This window comes from Mercenaria mercenaria, chromosome 10 (genome assembly GCF_021730395.1).
Source record: "Mercenaria mercenaria strain notata chromosome 10, MADL_Memer_1, whole genome shotgun sequence".
Classification (NCBI taxonomy): domain Eukaryota; kingdom Metazoa; phylum Mollusca; class Bivalvia; order Venerida; family Veneridae; genus Mercenaria; species Mercenaria mercenaria.
Window position 1 is genome coordinate 34465666 of NC_069370.1, and position 24517 is coordinate 34490182.

At 36.8% G+C, this 24517-nt stretch overlaps 1 protein-coding gene across 1 annotated transcript; it reads left to right on the top strand.

Moving 5' to 3' along the window:
• The first annotated feature begins 672 nt into the window (after nucleotides 1-672).
• On the top strand, nucleotides 673-18307 carry LOC123559416 (cyclin-dependent kinase 2-like). The gene is made up of 8 exons (XM_053552717.1): nucleotides 673-892; nucleotides 5949-6026; nucleotides 9119-9239; nucleotides 9529-9699; nucleotides 10795-10896; nucleotides 12428-12497; nucleotides 13614-13747; nucleotides 15757-18307. Exons 1-8 carry the CDS (start codon nucleotides 777-779, stop codon nucleotides 15865-15867), a joined length of 903 nt encoding a protein of 300 aa, XP_053408692.1. The 5' UTR covers nucleotides 673-776; the 3' UTR covers nucleotides 15868-18307.
• The last annotated feature ends 6210 nt before the right edge of the window (nucleotides 18308-24517 follow it).

A 24517-nucleotide genomic window follows, 5' to 3' on the forward strand; every position in this document is an offset into this window, starting at 1 on the left:
TGAATTTTCAAAAATGTGTAATTATCATTTTAATTGTATTTAGAATGTAAAAGATTAAATGATCAGCCTGAAACCTTTTTACTTTCACTTAATCACAGTCTGATGGCTTCGAAAATAAAACAAGTGCTTACAATTTACAAGGACGCAATTTTTCATTTATTTTAGTTTTTTTTTTAAGTAAAAATGTAGTTTAAAAATATAAGACATATTTTCTCCAAAAGATGACTTTTGTTTATGTGATACTGTTTAACAGAAGACAAAACTTCTAGTCGCTGATTAAAAGACGCAATTGGTTTATACATTTACAATTCTGAGATTTAAACGAGATTGTGTAAATTCAGTAAAATACTACATAATGAACAAAAGCAAGAGTTACGCAAGTGTTTTAAGTATATTCTTTGTTTTTTGTTGACTAGAATGATAAAAGTTTATTTAATCTACAAAAATAAGCCATATTTTGATTGTTTTATATTTCATTTAATTTCATATTAGTATACAGACCGGATTAGTTCACATTTATGAACAAAAATAATTTATAGGACTTAGTAATATAAAATAAAATCAAATTAGATATAAAACAAAAAAGATATAGCTTATTTTCGCAAACATTTCTTATTTTCGCGAAAATAACATTATTTTCGCACTTTAGGCCTGCCGCGGCAGTGACCTTTAACCTCGAGAATTAACGCGGGAAAATCTGCGAGCCGGTAAATTGTAAACAAAGAAGCAGAAGACTTTTGATAATGCGGATTCCAAATTAATTCTGGTTAAAAGATATGGAAAACTTCCAGAAAATAGAAAAAATAGGAGAAGGCACTTACGGCGTTGTATACAAGGCTCGTGACAAGCTCAGCGGACAGCTTGTTGCACTGAAAAAAATCCGGCTAGACGCGTAAGATTTGAGTGAATGTGCATGCTACAATATTGCTATTGGCAAGGTTTTGACAACTTTAGTGGTTGAGTAACATTAAAAAGTATTGTTACTTCTGTCAGAAAATCATGATGAAAATATATATAATTCACAGTACCGCTTGTTTTACTGCTGTGTTATGTGATTTCGCGATTGTAAACAATATTTTTTGGGTGCTTATCCAGGTCTCAGAAATGTCACAAATCAGCTATGTATCTAAATCTTGATACATATAGCTAGAAATATGTATAAAACCAAATAAAAGAATTTACACGGCCGTCTGAAAGACTGGACGTATTATTGGAATGCCCTTGCCAAGGCCTTGGCGGGAGGCGTCCACATACTTTTTCCATATTTAGCATTTCTTCTATATGCATGTAGGGATTTTGATGTAACTTGGCACAAATGTTCACCATCATGAGACGGGAGTGTCATGCATAAAAACCAGGTCACTGTGTCTAATGTCAAGATCACACGTGGAGGTCAAGGGTCAAATTCAGGATGACTGGAGCATTTCTTCATACATAGAGGGATTTCGATGAAACTTGGCACAATTGTTCACCACCATGAGACTGAGTGTCCTGCACAAGAACCGGGTCCCTAGGTCTAAGGTCAAGGTCATACTTGGAGGCCAAAGGTCAAATACAAGAATGACTGTCCGGAGAATTTCTTCTTCATGCATGGAGGGATTTGGATGTAACTTGGCACACATATTCACCTCCATGAGGTGGAGTGTCATATGTAAGAACCAGGTCCCTAGATCTAAGGTCAAGGTCACACTTAGAGGTCAAAGGTTAAATTCAAGAATGACTTTGTCTGGAGCATTTCTTCTTCATGCATGGAAGGATTTTGATGTTCAGGTTCAGTGATTTTCAGTGTAACTGTGGCCCTTTTTATGCCTCTGGCATCTACTGATGCCGGAGGCATATAGTGATTGTCATGTTCGTTCATCCGTCTGTACGAGGTTAACCAAATGGGACTGTTTCATCTAGCATCAATACCCCTTACTAGAATGACTTGATACTAATGCAGATGTAACCTGTGGCCATTCCTCATCTTCAGACATCACCTGACCTCAGTTTGACCTTGACCTCATTTTGGACTTTGGTTGCTTTATATGTGGGCCATCTCTTGGTTAACCAAATGGGACTGTTCCGTCTAGCATCAATACCGCTTACAAGAATGAATTAATACTAATACAGATGTAATCTGTGACCATTCCTCATCTTCGAACATCATCTGACCTCAATTTGACCTTGACCTTTACCTCATTTTGGACTTAGGTTGCTTTATATGGGCCATCCCTTGGTTAACCAAATGGGACTGTTTCATCTAGCATCAATACCCCTTACTAGAATGACTTGATACTAATGCAGATGTAACCTGTGGCCATTCCTCATCTTCAAACATCACCTGACCTCAGTTTGACCTTGACCTCGTTTTGGACTTGGGTTGCTTTGTATCGACAAGGATGCCTCTGGGGGTATCAAGCGTTTATTGAACGCAGCTCCTTGTTTGTCATGTTTTCATCTTAGACACCTTCACAGCAACTACAGATTACTTAAAGTATTCTTTCTTCCCCAGAACACTGTATCACTAGAATTATCTCCCTTCTGCCATTGCCCACCTCCAAACACCTGAGCAGTTCGATTCAGCTATTTGCTGTATTGATCATGTCTCACCTTTAACTGCCTGACAGCAGCTTTTCAACTTTTCTTTTTACCAAGCTATTTTTCCATGCTTTTTAGCTCACCTGTCACATAGTGACAAGGTGAGCTTTTGTGATCACCCTTCGTCCGTTGTCTGTGTGTGCGGCCGTCAACAATTTCTTGTCTGCACGATGGTGGTTTCATTTATGATTTTATTTTAACGAAACTTGCACACAACTTGTATCACCATAAGATCTTGGTTCCTTTCTTGAACTGGCCAGATCCCATTATGTGTTCCAGAGTTATGGCCCCTGAAAGGGCCAAAATTTGCTATTTTGACCTTGTCTGCACAACAGCAGCTTTATGATTTGATTTTTTACCAAACTTGCACTAACTTATATCACCATAACACATAACAGTGCTCCAGCTAGCTATTTTTAGCAAGGCGCATCGCCCGTTCCGAAATTCTATCCGCCCTGTTGCCCCGCCAGGCACCCTGCCCGTTTTACAACCATTCATTTCCTTTTTAGCCAACCTTCCCCTTTTTGCCTCAGTGGTTATAATAAACTGCTTTATTGCACCTTTTTATCGGGTGATACACGCTGGGGGGCATTGACATAATTGGCAAACAATTACCTGCTGTATTCCGATTATCGGCCCGATTTAGTCTGCTACACCAGCATTAAAATCACTGAAACTTAGTGTTAAAACAATATCTAACCAGTCTGAAAATTATCTTCATTTTCCTGCCGCCTGTCAGACTGTACTTTCGTTTTCGGTCACGGACGTAAATGTCTGTTTATACACAATTAAAACTTAAGTCCAGACAACAGACATTTAAATCTAATTGATAAAAATAGACCACAATCAAATCTAAATAGGAAAATTTTTTACCTCGATCATTTTTAAAGTTTTTGAAATCGAAAGTAGATTGTCGTCTGCTGTATAAAATTGCTGATTTTTTTGGAACTTTTCTTTGAAATTAGTTTAATAAGATGTAATGACACTGTGAACTTTAAAGTCAGACACTGTAAAATGCTGTTAAACTGACTCTGCATCATAATAATTTTTCAAAAATATTGTTTAAAAATGATTTTTAGAAAAGTGTAACCCTACCCGGATATAAAATTTTGGATACCCGGAATACGTTCTATTAGAAGTGTAAAACTTGCATTTAGTCTGTTGTAAGTTAAAAACTTTGCCTCATTTCATTTATTTAAGTGGAAGTTTAAACTTTATCTTCTGTATGAAATATCAAGTACATTGAGAAGAAAAAAAGTTATTGTTTTTATAAATAAACAATGACAAAGAACGGGCCTGGATTCAGGGCCGGGTCAAGGGGGCCTGTGCCCCCCAGTTGACTGAGAAGTGACCTATACTCATCAAAGTTGCACCCTACTATTTTGACAAAAGAATTATTTTTTTTCTCAAAATTTTAGACCCAGAAACGCACCAGGGTTCACCATTTCATACCTGTATTTTAAAATTTTACAGGGGGAGAGCTCCCTGACCACCCAGTCAAGAGGACATACCCCTGCAATACCTCAAAATTTAGACCTAAAAATGCACCAGAGGCCACCATTTCATGTCTGTATTTCAAAAATTCCTGGAACTGCCAAGTAAAATATGAGCAGCAGCATTCTTGGTATATTAGAGCTGACACACCTAGCCTAATGTAATATATGCCGTAAGTATGAAAAAGTATATGTTAAAATGCACCTAATGCATGCACCACTGTCCAGTTACAATTTTTTGAAAGTGGGGATGGGGGGTGGTCATGCATCCTTTCTTGAACTGGCCAGATTCCATTATGGGTTCCAGAGTGATGGACCCTGGGCCAGAATTAGCTATTTTGACCTTGTCTGCACAATAGCAGCTTCATTTATGATTTGAATTTAATCAAACTTGCACAAAACTTGTGTCACCATAAGATCTTGGTTTCTGGAACCGGCCAGTTCCCATCATGGGTTCCAGAGTTATGGCCCTAAAAGGTCCAAAATTTGCTATTTTGGCTTTTGCAGCCATATAGAGACTTCATATATGGTTTAATTTGATACAAACTTGCAAAATATCTTCAACAACAATAAATCTTGGATTCCATGATGAATCTGTCAGATCCAATCATAGATTCTGGAGTTATTTATATCTGATTACCTCCCCTGATTTTAATCAAAATGGATTTATATCAGTAAGTACTGATAGGACTCATTTGAAATTTCATTATTGTCATGAGTTGGACTCAGACAATCAGGGTAGATAACTATTGACTAATTTTATGTCAGATTACCTCCCTTTACTTCAAATTAAAATGGGTATATCTCCGTTACTAATGAAGGTACTGATCTGAAATTTCATTTATGCCATTAGATGGACTTGGACAGTCAGTGAAGATACATATTGACTGAATTTATGACAAATTACCTCCCTTTATTTTTTATGTAATTGAATGTACCTAGCAGCTTCTAATGAGATTGGTTTTATACATTATTTATGTCTTCCATGGTAAGAAATTTCTACTTTTACTTACTTTTCTAATATATTGTTGTAAAGGCTTGTACTCTGTATCTTCTACATATGTATGCACATACCAGTGCATGATTACCTCCCCTGATTTTAATAAAAATGGATTTATTTCAGTAAGTATTTATAGGACTCATTTGAAATTTCAGTATTGTCATTAGTTGGACTGAGCCAATCAGGGTAGATAAATATGGACTGATTTTATGTCAAATTACCTCCCATTGTTTCAAATTAAAATTGATGTATCTCAGTAACCAATGAAGATAATTATATGAAATGTCATTTATGCCATCAGATGGACTCGGACAATCAGGGCAGATAACTTTTGACTGAATTTATGAAAAATTACCTCCCTTTATTTTATGTAAATGAATGTACCACAGCAGCATCTAATGAGATTGGTTTTAAATGTTATTGAAGTCTTCCAGGGTAAGGAATAGTCATGCTAGTACAAAAATGCAGCATTTGAGTCAAGGACCCTCAAACTTGGTATGGAGATTGGCTATGACTAGTACGTGACCCATAGGTCAAAAGGGATCGTTACAACAAAATATTTATCCTGTTAATATTTTAAAGTGTATGCCTATGTGATCTTTGTCAGAACTTGATCTTATCATTAAGAGCAATGGTACTCAGGTGAGCGATATAGGGCCATCATGTTCCTCTTGTTTAATCTTTTTACACTTCAGTCTATTATTATTCTTTGTGGTTTGACGCGCCAAATGTCTACGTCCCCGTGAGGGGTTTGACTTTATGGGAAGATAGATAGATAGATAGATAGAAAGAAACACATTTGGATTGTAGATACATGTATGTATTTGTATATTTGTCTAAAAGTATTCACAGCATTTGGTATATTGTACTTACAGAGATTCTGAAGGTGTTCCCAGTACAGCCATTCGAGAAATATCTCTTCTAAAAGAATTGGACCATGTTAACATTGTCAGGTAGAATTTCATTAGTAGTCTTTTAACAAATTTTAACGAATATATTATGTAAAACATGCAATTCTCTGACAGAGCATTAATGCCAGGTATATGTTATTTATTCATTGAACTGACTGAAAATTTGGAGATACTAACTTGAAACTTCAAGCATCTGTAACTTTCAAGGTATATTACTTAGAGATATACTGCCTTGTGAAGTCGTCCGGTAGCTAAATAGGGTCTTGTAAGATGATAAGGCAGCATTAGCTCTTTGAAAACACTACTGACGGGTTCTGCTGAGGCTGCATTTTTGCGCCATTGGCGCGAAAACATGAATGGTGCACCAGAATTCGCTTTGGTGCGCCAGAAAATTAAAAAATCAATCCAGATAACGATCGCTAGTGTGCCAGTCTTGCATGGTAAATAGACATACCTCCAGGGGTGATCACTGCTACGGATTTGAAAAAATAACCTGTTGTGATAATTGCACTGTCATTATTATTATACCAGATTTATATAGCGCCCTTTTCATGATAAACAAGTTCAAAGGCGTTTTACATATAGCAAATGCAGCTACACACGGTGCGAAATTCATCCTCTACTAGTACAGACACCTGACTAGAGGGACAGAGTGAGATAAAGCCCCCAGAACAGATAGAGAGAAATCCTTTGTAGATACAGGTCTGTCCGGCTAACTTAGCCTACCTCTTTGCAAATAGACAGTCTGGTTCTTTAACGTGCCTGGTGTATAGCACCGATTCACGTGAAGCCGTCTTTCCTGGGAAGAACCAGTACAGGCCTCTAAATAGGTGGGAGACGCTCAAGAGCATCTCAGAAATTTCCATTGTCTGGACCGGGGTTTGAACCCCAGACCTCTGGATTGACAGTCAAGCGTGTTACCACTAGACCACCGGCCCATGGTATATCAAAATGGTGACGGCACCGATAGGAAAAGCGACTGCACGACTTTTTCAGTCGTCCTGCCCCTAAGAAAACGATCCAGACTTTAGTTAACACCGGGGAAAGGTACAAATTACAATGATAAATTGAACAAAAGCGATGATTCAGCTATAGGTAGTGCTGAACATTAAACAACAACCTCAGAATCACAGAGTGATCCGAGCCCGAAAACAATGGTAAAATATAGAGTAAAACTTCTGACAAATGGAGCTTTCATAGGAACTGGTTGGTTGAGTGTACGTGGCTCAGTTATAAGGAAAAATAGTTATGGCATGTTCTTTGTTTGTAAAACATAAGAAAAGGAAAGTTTTTTTAAATGTAAAATTTGTATAGCCCCAAAAATTTCAGAATGGCCCCATGTTTTCAGATAGATGGGCCATGGGCCCATTGTGCTGAAAACCTTGGCAGAACTCTGCACTGCACTGACAGATATGAAGGGCAATATTTCAATTTGTTGACTGCTTAGTGGTCTGCCGTCAAGAAAAAGTATAAGGGCCATGAATTTTTGTTAGCTCACCTGTCACATAGTGACAAGGTGAGCTTTTGTGATCAGCCTTCGTCCGTCGTCAGTCCGTGCGTGTGTGCGTCTGTCCGTCAACAATTTCTTGTCTGCACGATAGTGGTTTCATTTATGATTTTATTTTAACCAAACTTGCACACAACTTGTATCACCATAAGATCACGGTTCCTTTCTTGAACTGGCCAGATCCCATTATGGGTTCTAGAGTTATGGCCCCTGAAAGGGCCAAAATTAGCTATTTTGACCTTGTCTGCACAATAGTAGCTTTATTTATGATTTGATTTTTACCAAACTGGCACACAACTTGTATCACCATAAGATCACGGTTCCTTTCTTGAACTGACCAGATTCCATTATGGGTTCCAGAGTTATGCCCCTGAAAAGGCCAGAATTAGCTATTTTGACCTTGTCTGCACAATAGCAGCTTCATTTATGATTTTATTTTAACCAAACTTGCACACAACTTGTGTCACCATAAGATCTTGGTTCCATTCTTGAACTGGCGAGATTCCTTTATGGGTTCCAGAGTGATGGCCCCTGAAAGAGCCAGAATTAGCTATTTTGACCTTGTCTGCACAATAGCAGCTTCATTTATGATTTGAATTTAATCAAACTTGCACAAAACTTGTGTCACCATAAGATCTCGGTTCCTTTCTTGAACCGGCCAGATCCCATAATGGGTTCTAGAGTTATGGCCCCTGAAAGGGCCAAAATTAGCTATTTTGACCTTGTCTGCACAATTGCAGCTTCATTTATTTGATTTTAACCAAAGTTGCACATGACTTGTATCACCACAAGGTCTTGGTTCCTTTCTTCAACTGGCCAGATTCCATCATGGGTTCCAGAATTATGGCCCCTTAAAGGTCCAAAATTGGCTATTTTGGCTTTTGCAGCCATATAGAGACTTCATTTATGGTTTTATTTGATACAAACTTCCAAAATATCTTCAACAACAATAAATCTTGGATTCCATGACAAATCAGATCCAATTGTAGGTTCCAGAGTTATTTTATATCTGATTACCTCCCCTGATTGTAATCAAAATGGATTTATATCAGTAAGTACTTAATAGGACTTATTTGAAATTTCATTATTGTTATTAGTTGGACTGAGACAATCAGGGTAGATAACTATGAACTGATTTTATATCAAATTACCTCCCTTTATTTCAAATTAAAATGGGTATATCTCCATAACTAATGAAGATACTGATCTGAAATTTCATTTATGTCAACAGATTTATTTGGCAGATCCTTCTTTTGTTCACTTAAATTTTTATTTTTTTTAATTAATTCCCTTTTACGTTACTATAAATAGCTTATTTTTAGTAACTTTTTTATTATTGGCCGTAGGGAAAAACCGGGACCACTTTTTTGTGTGGTACAGCATGGATGGTACCTCCAATTTTTAGGTGTATTTTGACATATCTATACCTTGTAAGATTTTTTTTTCTTTTTGGTTAAATTTCTTCGCTTTGTGGTTCCTGTCCTTTGGACTTAGATATTTTTTCTGAGGACCTTCTTGTCCTCGTGTGCAATTATAACAGGTGAGTGATATAGGGCCATCACGGCCCTCCTGTTGTGAAATAAAGTCTAGGATGTCCAAGTATCCAGATATTTCTTTTTTTTCTCAGGTTGCTGGATGTTGTCCATAGTGAGAAGAAGTTATACCTTGTATTTGAGTATCTACACCAAGACCTGAAAAAATACATTGATAGTTGTCCTCCAACTGGGTTAGGAGAAAATCTTATTAAGGTATATACTTCATTCTAGCATTTAATTATTGTTAAATGATGTTCATATGTAGTTTTGGAGCTACAGTTGTTTTCTGTTTATATCTGATATTAAATGTCAATGATAATTTAAATATATATATTTGATATATTCGTGTTTTGCTTTGTTTTGAATATTTGTGGAGTACACTGTGATTCTTATGCATGTATTGTTACATTTGTATTACATGAAGATGTATTAAATAGATTTTAGCTTGACTGTCTGTAGAATAGATACATTTGTAACTTGAATCTGATTGTCTTGTTTGCAGAGTTATTTACATCAGCTGTTGTTAGGTATAGCATACTGCCATGGTCATCGTGTATTACACAGAGATATAAAACCACAGAATCTTCTCATAGATGTACATGGTAATATAAAACTTGCGGACTTTGGCCTGGCAAGAGCGTTTGGGGTGCCTGTCAGAACATACACACATGAGGTATGCTGAAATCTTAAATAAGTAAAGTGTTTCATTAAAAATGCAATTTACACAAATTGATAGAAATATATCAGGTTTTTTTTTGCATGTCTGATTTTTAAACTCATATTTTCAATTTATGGTTTCAAACCTATTTTGTGAGGAGAATTGACCAGATACCCAGATTTATTTTATTGCATTATTTGATTGGTGTATGGAGATCTGTGTATAATAACAAATTTCATAAAGCTGATTTGGAGTTCTGTGACTTTTGTCTCCCTCCCACTAGGGGAGATATACTGTTTTTGCCCTGTCCATCCATCAGTCCGTCCATTTCTGATCAATAACTGGAGAACCATTTGACCTAGAACCTTCAAACTTCATAGGGTGGTAGGACTTATGGAGTAGACGACCCCTATAGTTTTTTGGGTCACTCCATCAAAGGTCAAGGTCACAAGGACCTGAACATGGAAAACCATTTCAGATCAATAACTTGAGAACCACTTGACCCAGAATGTTGAAACTTCACAGGATAATTGAACATGCAGAGTAGATGACCCCTATGATTTTGGAGTCACTCTATTAAAGGTCAGTGTGACAGGGGCCTGAATATGGAAAACCATTTCCGATCAATAACGAGAACTACTTGACCCAGAATGTTGAAACTTCATAGGATAATTGAACATGCAGTGTAGATGACCTCTATTGATTTTGGGGGTCACTCGATCAAATGTCAAGGTAACATGGAAAAGCGTTTCTAATCCATAACTTGAGAACCACTAAGCCCAGAATGTTGAAACTTCTTTGGGTGATTGGACATGCCGAGTAGATGATCCCTATTGCAGCCAACCATCGGTGTCTCTTGGACTTTTGCCCCTGTCCCCTATTGAATTCTTGCCTATTACTACTATGCATTGGGGGAGACATGCACTTTTCTACAAAAGCATCTTCTAGTTTAGTGTGCTTCCTGGAAAACCCATTACTGGTGTCATTTTAAGAAGTTTGGTAATGACCCCAGTGATTCTTGAAGTCCAGTCTCCCCAAGTTCAGTTGCCAAGACCATTTGCATTAGTATCCTGGTATACCTATGTGTTATCTATACTGTTTGGTCTACAGGTGGTTACATTGTGGTATAGAGCTCCAGAGATTTTGCTTGGTAGCAAATTTTACTCCACGCCAGTAGATATATGGAGCCTGGGATGTATCTTTGCAGAAATGGTAAGTGTTAAAGTATCTACATGCTCATGGTACTTGTAGCAGTACAGAGTGTATAATACAGTATGTAATGCTATACATATTTTTATGTCGCATGTCGGAATGATTGTCTTGTAGAAAAAAGGACTATCTGTCTTACCCGTAAATATCCGGTTAGTAACCAAAGAACACTTAAGCACAGGAGTCCCATACTCTGTAGGGGGGTTGGTAGTGACCAGCAGATGATCCCTGTTTATGTTTGTCAGTTGCTCAGAGGTCAGCTCGGCATTGACCTTGAGCTGAAAATTGATGTAAAATCCTCATAAAGATGTTTGTTCTATTGAGGAGTAACCAGACAGTAAAATGTATGTAGAGATACAGCAAGTGGTACAAATAAAAGTAGGAAGACTGTCTGCATGATTTATGATATTGATTGATGGTTTGGTCTTTCAAATTATATATCTATGTAGAGTTCTATGTTTACTTTCTGACTGGCTGATGGAAGGAGGGTAGTTCTGACCAGATGCCTGAATTATGCATGGAGAGTCGTCCATGGGGAGCTGTGAAGAGTCCATTAATGGCCTAAAACTGTGTTGATGTGACTTTAAATCCAGCAAACAGAACCTTTGCAATATAATTATGTTAAAAAGAATTGACAGTTCCCCTTTCTTCAGCAAGCTTCTAGAACAATGAAGCTAGTGTCAAAATTTACTGTGTTTACCACACTGTGCTATGATAGAAATTGCAAGAATAAGAAAAGCAAAATATAATTCATTTTTATGCCCCCGGCATCTACTGATGCGGGAGGCATATAGTGATCGTCCTGTCTGTCCGTCTGTCCGTACGAGGTTAACCAAATGGGACCGTTTCGTCTAGCATCAATACCCCTTACTAGAATGACTTGATACTAATGCAGATGTAACCTGTGACCATTCTTCATCTTCAGACACCACCTGACCTCAGTTTGACCTTGACCTTGACCTCATTTTGGACTTAGGTTGCTTTATATGGGCCATCTCTTGATTAACCAAATGGGACCGTTTCGTCTAGCATCAATACCGCTTAATAGAATGAATTGATACTAATACAGATGTAACCTGTGACCATTCCCCATCTTCAAACATCACCTGACCTCAGTTTGACCTTGACCTTGACCTCATTTTGGACTTAGGTTGCTTTATATGGGCCATCTCTTGGTTAACCAAATGGGACTGTTTCGTCTAGCATTAATACCACTTATAAGAATGAATTGATACTAATACAGATGTAACCTGTGACCATTCCTCATCTTCAAACATCACCTGACCTCAGTTTGACCTTGACCTCGTTTTGGACTTGGGTTGCTTTGTATCGACAAGGATGCCACCGGGGGCATCAAGCGTTTATTGAATGCAGCTCCTTGTTGCACTTGCTCTGCAGTTGTCATTGAAAATGTAATGTTAGGTACCATTTCTACCTTATTAATGTATGATTTGATTTACTGAGGATGTCAAAATCAGTATAGTTTGGCCTATATAGTTTGGTTAGTATGTCGGGTATTTGTTTTACATTGTAGATAAAGAAAAAACCACTGTTTCCAGGGGACTCAGAGATAGATCAACTCTTCAGGATTTTCAGAACACTAGGTAACTCAAAAATGAAAGAAGTTAATCATGTAACAATTTCAGATTTACATATGGGGCGTTCCATGAAAAAACCCGTATTAGTGACAAAAATTCAAAATTGAGATAACACATTCATAATGAACATTCTTTTATCTTTCAAATCCGAAAATTTGAAGTGATTATCTTCACTATCTTTAGAGCTACAATGTTTTTAAGTTAGTCACTGAGGGTATTTTGAGACGTGACATTAAGAACGTCATGAAAGCAGTATGACGTCGTTGTGCATGCCCTGTATTTTTCAAGTCATTAATGGAACAAATTATGCATAACACTTACTTAACATCATACATTTGAATATTTAGGAACAGTTTAAAGCGATTTTACTGAAAAATAACTTAACCGTATATTTTTTGTTTCATCACGAGCCTTTTATCTATACACCTCTATATTTTCATGATGCATGGGTGCTTTGGAATTTCCGTTGCCATGACAACAGAAACAACATTTATATGAAAAATTTGGTAGATTTTGATTTGTCTTAGATGACAAAATTACAATATATTAGTTTCTAGTTTCTGGAGCTACATACGAAAAACAGCGATTTTTCAGTATTTTACACTACTAATTATACAATAGTTATATCATGTCACTAATTAAGAAATAATAAATCTGTTCCTATATTTTATCAGTTAATAAAATATGGGCAGGAGTTTGGATGCGTAATAATTAAATCACGAGTGCGTAGCACGAAATGTAACAGCCAACCATATTTTATCGTAGATTCATGTATAGGCGATTTCGCTATATGTTTATATAGCAGTTGCTGCGGATCGTGTTAGAATACAGGTTTTCTCATGGAATGGCCCATATATTTTTTGCAGTTTTGTAAAAGGTTATAATTTCATTTCTTTAAACTGGTCTAAGGGGCACTTGTTGCCAATTAGTTAAGGTCACTGCTGTGGAATTGAAACTCAACAAAAACAAAACTGATCAAATACTAATGAAACTAGTAAATAAATGTAACAGAATTGTAGAGGTGTGCCTGTTTATATCCAGAAAGAAAAAAATATGCATCACTTCAATAATCAGACTGGAAAATTGATAAGTCCTAGATTTCATGAATGTTTTATTCTTCAGGTACTCCAGATGAAACAGTATGGCCTAATGTTAACCAGTTACCAGATTTTAAATCTTCTTTCCCAAAGTGGCCAATACAGTCTGTAGCGAGTGTTTTACCACACCTCTGTGTTGAGGGAATAGACCTCATCACTGTAAGTATAAAGAAACATTTTAAATCTTTCACCTTTACTTCAAGTCTTGGGCTTTCTGCATGTATCTCTATAGTACTGGATGACTAGGTGGTTTAGATCAGAAAAAAGTAGTTGTGGTTTATAATGCTTCAGATTTGTTAACGGATGTCGTGTAGTCAGACATCGGGTTGTTCAAAAGAAATGTGGCTATTCCTCATGCTATTATTATACACTCCTTTTATATGCCTGTTTCGAAAAAATGACGTTTTATGTGATGACCTATCCATTGTAATTCATGTCCAGAGCATAACTGCATAATTATCCATTAAAGTTGTTGACTGTAAACTTGGCCTAGAGGTAGATGGCCATGAGACAATGTGCAGAGTGCTTTAACCGGCTCTGTAGGTCAAATGTCAAGGTCACAAAATGAGCTCAAAGGTCAAAACTTTTTTGTATAGAAAACATGATGTGTGATGTTAGAGCAATGTCTGTGCATTCATTTTGGCGTTGTCCGTCCATCTGGAGCCATATCTAGGAAGTTGTTTGGAATATTTAAATAAAACTTACATACATGTATACCACTATAGGGAAGTGCGGCCCGTCAGGTTTCAGTCAGATTGCCCAAGTAACACCAGAGTTATGGCCCTTAGTAGTTTCTAGTGTTAACTATATAGGGTACTATTAATATGGCAATTTCTGCTTCATAACTTGTGACATATTTCACCTAGAACTATGAAACTTAAATTGAATTTAGATCACCATAATGTGGTAGTGCACACACAATTTCGTCAGGATCTCATTAGTAACAAGAGTTATTGCCCTTTAATTGTATAAAAATCCACATATTTGTACATAACAAACTAACCAGTTGGTAGAATTTAATCAAACTTTCATTTTTTTCCATGAACATTTATTATTAATATGTGAAGTTGTGTACGCACACCTGGTCACTCGCCGGCATCCCCACCCACCCCACAATTTTTTCATTTTTTTTTTTAAAACGACCTTTCATGAATATTTATCAACATGCAAAGTTGTACCATCCCCCACCTAGCTCCTCCATCCAGTCACCCCCACCACCCGGATCATGCACCCCCACAACCAACTAACCATTTTTTTTTTTTTTTTCATTTTCCATCAATGTTTATTTTCAACATATGAAAATTTACCCTCACCCAGTCCCCCTTGTCCATCCATCCTTCCGTCACACTTCATTTCCGATCAATAAATGGAGAACCATTTGACCTAGAACCATCAAAATTCATAGGGTGGTAGGGCTTATGGAGTAGACAACCTCTATTATTTTAGGGGTCATTCCATCAAAGGTCAAGGTAACAGGGGCCTGGACATTGAAAACCATTTCCGATAAATATTTGAGAACCGCTTGACCCGAAATGTTGAAACTTCATAGGGTGATTGGACATGCAGAGTAGATGACCCCTATTATTTTTTGCCTTATTACATCAAAGGTCAAGATCACAAGGCCCTGAACATGGAAAACCATTTCCGATCAATAACTTGAGAACCACTTGAACAAGAATGTTATTGGATGATTGGACGTGCAGAGCAGATGACCCCTATTGATTTTAGAATCACTCCCATCAAAGGACAAGGTCACAGGGGCCAGAACATGGAAAAACATTTCTGATAAATAATTCGAGAAACGCTTGACCCAGAATGTTGAAACTTCATAGGATGATTGGACATACAGAGTAGATGACCCCTATTGATTTAGGGTCACTCCATCAAAGGGCAAGGTCACAGGGGCCAGAACTTGGAAAACCGTTTCCGATAAATAACTTGAGAACCACTTGACCCAGAACATAGGATGATTGGATATGCTGAGTAAATGACCCCTATTGCATTTCAGTCACTAAGCCAACCATCAGTGTCTCTGATTTCGCTCCTGCCCCCAATTTTCTTCTTGCATATTACTACTATGCTTTGAGGGAGACATGCGCTTTTTCTACAAAAGCTTTTTATGGAGTTCTAAATTGCAATATGTAAAAGAATTAAATTTATTATTTCAGAAAATGATGAAGTATGAACCAAGCCAAAGAATTTCTGCAAAGGCAGCTCTGTCACACAGTTATTTCAACGATTTGATGGGAAGGAACAGACCAGCCCCAAATATCAAGTAGCGCTTGCATCTTTGGATCAAATTCCTTCATAAATGATGCCATTGGTCATTATTATACAGTGCTGCTGGTAACATAGATATCACCATGTTGGAGAGCATTTTAATGAAATATCTATTTGGTTTAAATAGAAATGTTTACAGAATGATCTTGCTTCAATTCAATTAGAAGTACAGTATTTTGCTGCTTTGATCCAAGCATTAAATCTACAGGAGACTGTACCATATAGCTATCATTGCTGCAGCTACATTGGACAGTGCCTCTTCAGCTTCATAGCTATGCAGATATTTAGTTCTCGTATATTGTGAAATTATTAAAATTCCTATTGGTAATTTCTATGTTCTTATGAATTAACAATAGCTGATTTTGTTAAAACTAGGAAATTTCATGCTCATTGAATTAAACGATTTCACGAGATGTGTAAAAGATTAAGTAAAAACTTGTGTACTGCAAAAACTGTTTTTCGACTAGAAGTATTACATTCAGAACAGCTTGAAGAAGATAACCTATTCAACCTTCTACGTTAACAATTCCAGTGATATAAATTTCACATAGGGCAATGCAGTAAACTTCTAGATTAGCCGTTACTAGTTGGAATTTTCAAGTCTAACTGTGAGAAATGCTGATGCAAAATAACGCTTGCAACTATTTTTTTTTCGAGTTTTAGGCTTTATGGGTAGCTTGTCTTAAACAATGTGATATATTAATTATAATTATACTGCTGTTGTTTTTTTTTTTACAATCCCTTGTATTTCATGTTTTGTGTATTGGGTGGATATTATTGTTTAACATTAGTTTTAGTTGCATATTTTATACATGTGGAAAAATAAGTTAATTTTTAAAGAAACTGTAACTTCACATTTGTAATTATTATATACTTAGTTTCAAACTGGTATTTAAAGATAATTACAGGTTCGATATTGCCTTCCACTAGCTATCAGTTTTCTATTTGTTGATTTCATGTTCAGTCTTGCACACACAGAGAGAATTGTTATCCTATTCTTGGCCATTCGTTAACCTTACAAGATAACAGTTTCTAAATGATGGTTTCAAGAAGGTCAGTGGTTCTACCCAGATGCCTACCCATGATCAAATAATGCCAAGAGAGACACATGAGGGTCTTCCTCCACTATGAAAAAATAGAAGGTCGCCATATGGCCTATTACTATGTTGGTGTGACTCAAACCCAATTAAAAAACAACAAAAAATCATTTGCATAAAATTGCTTTTTGTTTCTACTTGTTATTTGAAACATTGTTATGGCTCTTGAATTACTTGAAATTGCCAAAGGTAATAGTGTCCACTTAATAACTTATGCAATTCTTACACAGTGCTCAGCAAACTTAAAATAAAAATTCATATTACCTTGGCCAAGTTCCATAACCAGGTGAGTCTTTATTGCTCTGGAGTTAAGCCCTTCAATTAGTTGGATATTGAGTAAATTGACAGCTAGTCTGCTAAATAAGTGGATTGTTTTAAAAGTCAAACTTAATGGGCAGTGACGGCATATACTTCGATAGTTTACAGCTCTTGTTGTTACATACCCCAGTATTGATGCTTTCCCATCCCCTAATAAATGCACTGATCATACATTGGTTTACTGATAGCTCTTGTTTTGGTATGCATGAATTTAGTGTCACTGAAAGAATAAATTGCAGTTTTTTCCCCGTAAATTTCATAACTTTTGCTAGTAGACCTATCTTAGGACTGTAATTTCTGGGACGATCTGTGTATGAAAAGAATTGGAACCACTGCCTTACCCTTGCATGATCGTAAGAGGCAACTAATAGGGTCTTAACACTTGGTTTTGCTGTAACTGTGATTCCAGGTATGCAACTTACCTCATGTTTTTATTTCTATGTAAATGAGATGTGGAACCAAAATTTGTAGTCCTGTTTGGCGCCATATAACCTATACTGTGTTGGTGCGCCGTAAAACCCAAATAAATAAATAAATTTAAAAAATATTTCCAGAGTTATAGCCCTTGAATTTGAGAAATTTGCAATACATTTAAAGGAACAATTCTTTGTGATTTTCATTTATGGTTACAGTTAAGTATGGTTGTTTCTCTGAATATAGTTTAGCTATTGCAGTATTAGATTCTCGGTCTCTTTCAGTTTGAAATAATAACTGTAGATTGCATTTTTAGTGCTTTGAAAATAGTATCTGTGTTTGATTGTTTTAAATATTAAATCTGTCTTAAAGGTAAATTGCTTTTAACTAAAGTTTTAAAATTTCAACTTACGTAAAAGTATTACTGGTAGATGTTTAAGTTACAGATATTTAGATGAGTTATGCAACATTGTTTGAATATTTATTTCTCAACTTATTTATCAAAATGTGTTCAGAACAAGCCATTTTGTGTTCAAATAATCCACCTGTATTCATATTTTCTTTGATCCTTATTTGTATCTTTTATATTAAATATTTGCCTGTAAAGCTATTTTTGATTTGTTGTTCTTAAAAGTAGAATGGCACTTGAACTGGAGTCTCGCGTGTCCCAGTTAATTGTTCCCAGCCTTTTTCGAAGGAAAAAGGGAGACATAGAAATGAGCTGCATCCTTCTGTCTGTCCGTCGGTCACAATTTCTGTCTTGTCCATAAGTCTGCCATCCATGGAGGGATTTTGATATATTTCCCAATAATGGGATGTGTCGTGGGCAGATTCCTAGCTCCATAGTCAATGTCACACCTTTGAGGTTAAATTACTCCCATAATGAGATAATCTGTGATGTGCAAAAATAATACTTCTAGCACCAAGGTCAGTGTTGCACTTTGAGATCAGAGGTTAACAGTGTCTGTTTATACCCCCATAAACTAAGTTTGAGAGGGTATTTAGGAGTGAGCTTGTCGGTCCATTGGTTTTCATGGTTTCCAGACAAAAACTCGAGAAAGGCTTGACAAATTTAAATAAATTTTGATACACAGGTTAACATCATGAAGTACAGGTCAAGTTCGACTGAGGTCAGTAGGTCAAGGTCACAATTACCCGGAACAGTTAAACGGTTTCAGGATGATAATTTGAGAACGCTTTGGCCAAGGACACGAAAGATGGTAGGGAGGTTGGTCATGACCAGCAGATGACCCCTATTGATTTTGAGGTCAAGGTCACATTGACCCGGAACAGTTAAACCATTCTGGACGATAACTTGAGAACGCTTGGGCCTAGGATCATGAAAGTTGATAGGAAGGTTGGTCATGACCAGCAGATGACACCTATTGATTTTGAGGTCCGGTCAAAGGTCAAGGTCGCAGTGACCTGGAACAGTTAAACCATTTCCGGACGATAACTTGAGACACTTGGGTCTAGGATCACAAAACTTAATAGGGAGGTTGATCCTGACCAGCAGATGACCCCCATTGATTCTGAGGTTCGACTTTGACATTGGCTTACTTCTGTGACAAGGCAGTATTGTGGGGGTATAATTCGTCACTCCTGTGACAGCTCTTAGTTTGTGTCTGGTCCATAACTGCCATTCATTAAGGTATTTTGAAATTAACTAGCACAAATGTTCCCCATAATGACATGATGTGTCGTGCATAAAATCCAGACCCCTAGCTTCAAGGTCTAGGTCACACTTTGAGGTCACCGGTTTAAAACATCAGTTTTGTCTGGTCCTTGAGTCTACCATTCATCAAGGGATTTCAAAATCAGTTTGCACAAATGTTACTTTGCATGGATGAATATTCAAGTAACTGCACAAACAGCCATCATAACAAAATATCGCATGTAGACCTCGGACTTTATGCCCAAGATCAAGGTCACATTTTAACCATTTTGATAATGTTTATGTCGCCACTGCGAAAAGCGGGCGTAAATTGCTTTACACCTGTTGGACAGTTAATCTTGTCGGTAGAGCGAACAGTTTCTGCTCAATAATTTGAGAAACACATGAACATTCAAACTGGACAGTCCGACTTAACTTACGAAGTAGATGGCACCTGTAAGAGGGGTTCAAAGTCACAGTTGCCTGAACCTTGAAAACGTTTTGAGAACACTTTACCCAGAACCTTCAAAACTTGATAGTATGATTGAGTTTATTAAGTAGACGACTCCTATTGCATTTGGGGTCAGTAAATTAAAGTTCAAGGTCACAGGGGGCATAAACCTTGAAAACGGTTTTTGCATAACTTGAGAATCATTTGACCTAGTGCCTTCAAAATCGATAGCATTATTGTTCTTATGAAGTTGTTTTTTTGGGTCAAAGGTAAAGGTCACAGGGGCCTGAACCTTAAAAATGATTTCCCCTCAGTAACTTGAGAAGAACCACTTTACCAAGAACCTTCAAACTTGATAGCTTGATTGTATGAAATGAATGACCACTTCTGTTTTGGGGGGTCAAAGGTCAAGGTCACAGGGGCCTGATCCTAGAAAGTGGTTTCCGCTCAGTAATTTGAAACTTCAAACCTTCAAACTTGATAGCTTGATTTTATGAAATGAATTACCACTTCTGTTTTGGGGGTCAAAGGTCAAGGTCACAGGGGCCTGATCCTTGAAAGTGGTTCCCGCTCAGTAATTTAAGAGCCACATTACTAAGTATCTTTAAACTTGATAGCATGGTTGGACTTATGAAGTGGATGACCCCTATTGTTTTTTTTTTTTGGGTCAGTAAGTTAAAGGTCAAGATCTCAGGGGCCTGAGCATTGAAAACTACTTGAGAACCACTTGACCCAGAACCTTCAAACTTGATAGCATGATTTGGCTTATGAAGTAGACGACTCCTATTGTTTTTGGGGTCAAATATCAAGGTCACAGGGACCTGAACATTGAAAACTATTTCTGCAGGGTAACTTGAGGTCAAAGGTCAATGTCTTGGTGTCTTGACTCAGAACCTCCAAACTGTATAGGATGGTTCACCTTATCTAATAGATGATCACTATTGCAGTTCGGTCACTAAGCCAACCATCAGTGTCTCCTGTCCCCTATTGACTTCTTGTCTATTATTACTATTTTTGGGGGACGGGGGGAGACATGTGCTTTTATACAAAAACATCTTCTAGTTATGATTGCAATACATTGGGTTGATACGTAGTTTTTGTGGAATTAAGCCCTTACGATGAGGACCATGCATTTCGATCCACGGGCGTGGCGTATGTTATCCGTGACGGCAGCCGCCATCCACATAGCTCACAGAAGCTTATGCTGCAATAGTTTGTAATCTTGGCAACTGTAAATAAATCTTATCTTCTGAATTATGTGTACTTGAGAAGAACACGTCAGTATTATTTCGTATGTAAATGGTAAGTACAAATAATTGATGCCAAATAGTTGACAACAGTTTTAGCAGTTGCTTCCCTTACATTACTAGAGCCCATAGTCCTACTTCTGTAAATAATACACCGAATTTGATGGAACTTGGTATGAATATGGCATGTACAACGACAAAAAGTTACACAAAGTTTCGGCATTATGGCTTTATTACAAAGGAAGTTACAGCAATTTGAGTTATAGAAGTCAGAATTTCAGACTTAAAACCTTGGTGATTACGGTGTCAGTATTAAAGCTTGTGTCTCTTAGATTTAATACGCATATTAGATTTGCACCATTAATTAAATATATCCTGATAAATTATGAAATTTTCTGTCGAAAACCTATAGATTATCAAAACAGACCTTAGACAGAAGGTGAATACAGCTTACATCATGTCTCCTACCATTTGTGTGCCTAAGATCCGGGTCTCCATCTCTTTTAGACGTATTATTTGCATTAAAAACAACGTTAGTGTAATAGCCCATAAAATCCGCCATCATGACATATTTATATTTTGCTACAGTTTTTCTATAAGCTTGAGTGAGTTTTGTGATTGTAAGATATCTATCAAAATCGTATATTAGTTTGTGACCTCTGCCGCAACAACTGAAGCGCTACATTTATGGTTGTTGTGACAATATGTCGCACGAACCGTTAAATCTTCGATTATTATTCGTCCATTTTGGACAAGAAATATGGGTACTTTAGACCAGCTCGTAGGCGTGTTTAGAATCACGAACCGAAATAGGGACTACTATACCGCAGCAGGACATTGCGAGGGAAGCAGGATCTTTGAACAGCTTTAAGTACATATCTACCTGCTCAACATATGTATTTTTAGGCCTTCGACCCCTGTAGATTATGTCTGTACTATACCTGTGTGCAAAGTTCAGTTGTTCAATCCATTTACATTGTCCTTAAAAAGAACAATGCATAATTGAACTGCTGTTCGTTTTACTATACGTGGAATTCCGTATCAAATCTTTTGGCTGTTTCAGGTTTACCATTCGGTCTGCCTAATTTCTATATTTCATTAATGTATTTTTCGGTGTTCAGGCGATTTCTTTGCATAACATTTGCTGTAAAGTCCTTCGGTTCATGTCGTCATATTTCAGAGTTATCGTCGGCCTCGGTTGATTTCAAAACTATTTTGATCGCCCTTATTTATTGTCACAAGTCATGACCCCGAGGTTTTTGCTATGGTTAATTATCCATTTATATTTACCTTTAAACCTGTATTGTTTGTGAATAAATGTTGTCCATTACAGACGAATGGAGTATACAATTATTTATTTGTTTTATAAAATTTTGTCGAATCATCATGCCAAGTGTCCACTTTAAAGCAAATAGAAGGGCATTGTTTTGTGTGTTTTATTTAAAAACCTTGAAACGTACCGCAAGGAAATGTCCATTCAAGTGTGTTTGAAAAGTTTATAAAGAACGAATGGTATTTACAAATAGTGTACGTATTGAACTGTTTACTCTAGTAATCATTTTGTAACTGACCGATTATATCTTGGACCACAATTGGTCATCTTTAACCAGTTTGAGCAAACGCTAAATCTTATGGGGCACCAACTTTAAACACCATTTTCAGTACAGCTGACTACAAAAATCTGTGTTTTCCCTTCCAATTATATACTTTTTTTACTGAGTGACTCACGCACTAGTGAGATTTTTTTTACATGATTATTATACAGAATGCACGAAAGTTTTGTTCACTGATCTGAATTGGCAGATGCTGCTACTGTCAAAATACTGCCAAATGAAAGTCCTTTGATTAGGCATGCCGTGTTAAAAAACTGCTGTAGGATCTTTATCATTATTCAACAGCTATAGTATCATAACGTTCGTCCGATTTCTTGTCCTCTCCATATTTTCTAAACCTCTTAAAGGATATTTTTTAAACTTTGATGAAATGACGACGTGCTTTTCCACACCAGTTCCTCTCTTGCCCTAATGCAATGCCCATGTTCCAATTGAGCCCGCCCCAAAGGTCAAAGGTCACAGTTAAACGCCAAGTGTTTAAACCTTGGAGTTTGTCTTCTTAATGTATAAAACTTGAATGGAACGGTCACCTCATCAAGCATATAGTGTATCAAAGTTTCTTTTATTCTGTGTATTCTACACATTGGTCTATGGCATTCTTTTTAATTAATGCAGAAAAATTGAAGAGTAACGATTCAGTTCCCGATGGGTAACTTTGAAATAAAAACTTGTTATTTTGGGTCAGATCTGCAAAGCCAAGGTCACCATTACTGGAAGTCGACCTAACAAGGTTCTACTGTTTTCCAGTGGTCTAAGGTGTTTGTGTATGGTACCTTTCTCAATTGTACAAGTAATACATTTAAGATGACGATGCAGTTAGTGGCAGCTCAAATGCAAGTGATAACTTCAATGGTCCTTATGACGCTTTCGTGTCTGTTTCTTTTGTTACATATAATGCGGCAGCGAAAGACCGGGGCCCTACTGTTTTTCCACCTATACAATAATACGCTTTTTCGTGAATTACGGCCAGATTTAAATCTACTCCTAGGGTAGTAGCAGGATCTTTCGAAGTTTTTAAAATCTCTTTAATAATGTCAATTTTATGGTCAAAAGGTATTTCCGTTGTGAAAATTGCGCCATATCATAATTTTGAAAAATATTTACAGAAATTTTATAAAGTGTTTGCATAACGCTTACTAAGATACCATGAAAATTTTAAAACAATCCCTTAACAAATACAGTCAAACTTGCTTATTAAAATGGTGTTAAATGGTGAAAGTGCCTTAATATATCAAAATCGTTTTACATTAAAAAAAAACAACAAAACAACTAATTATTAAACATGTTCCTATAACCACTCTCTTAGAGTTTTTATAACGATATATATATAACCGTGATAGTCTTATATTTAAAGTGAAATCAAGAAAAAACTTGTGGAAAAACCAATACATGTAGTCACCAATTTCCATTTATTGTAACTTAACCATGTAGTTGAGAACCTTTATTTGAATATAAAAAAAAACATGTATCATGCCTGTACTTAACTCCTTGATGAACTCTGTTTCATTCATATTTCACTTTAATTGATCCATTTTTGATATTTTCGTGTTCTTTTTTGCATATGTATACCCCTCCATCCGTTTCGCTCAAAAGGGAGAGCGCAGATCTACGGATCGCGGGATTGTAAGTTCGGCTCCCGGGCGACACGTATGTTCTCCGACATTATGTCTGAAATCGTTCGTCCTCCGCCTTGATTTATGTGGGGAAGTTGGCAGTAAGTTAGTACTGGTAATGAATAAAAAAAACTGGTTACGTTAACTGCCCGCCGTTACTCAACTGAAGTACTCCTGGTTGAAAAACGGCACTAAACCCAAAACAAATAAATATCAAACGTTCCTCTAAAATTTTTCAAAAT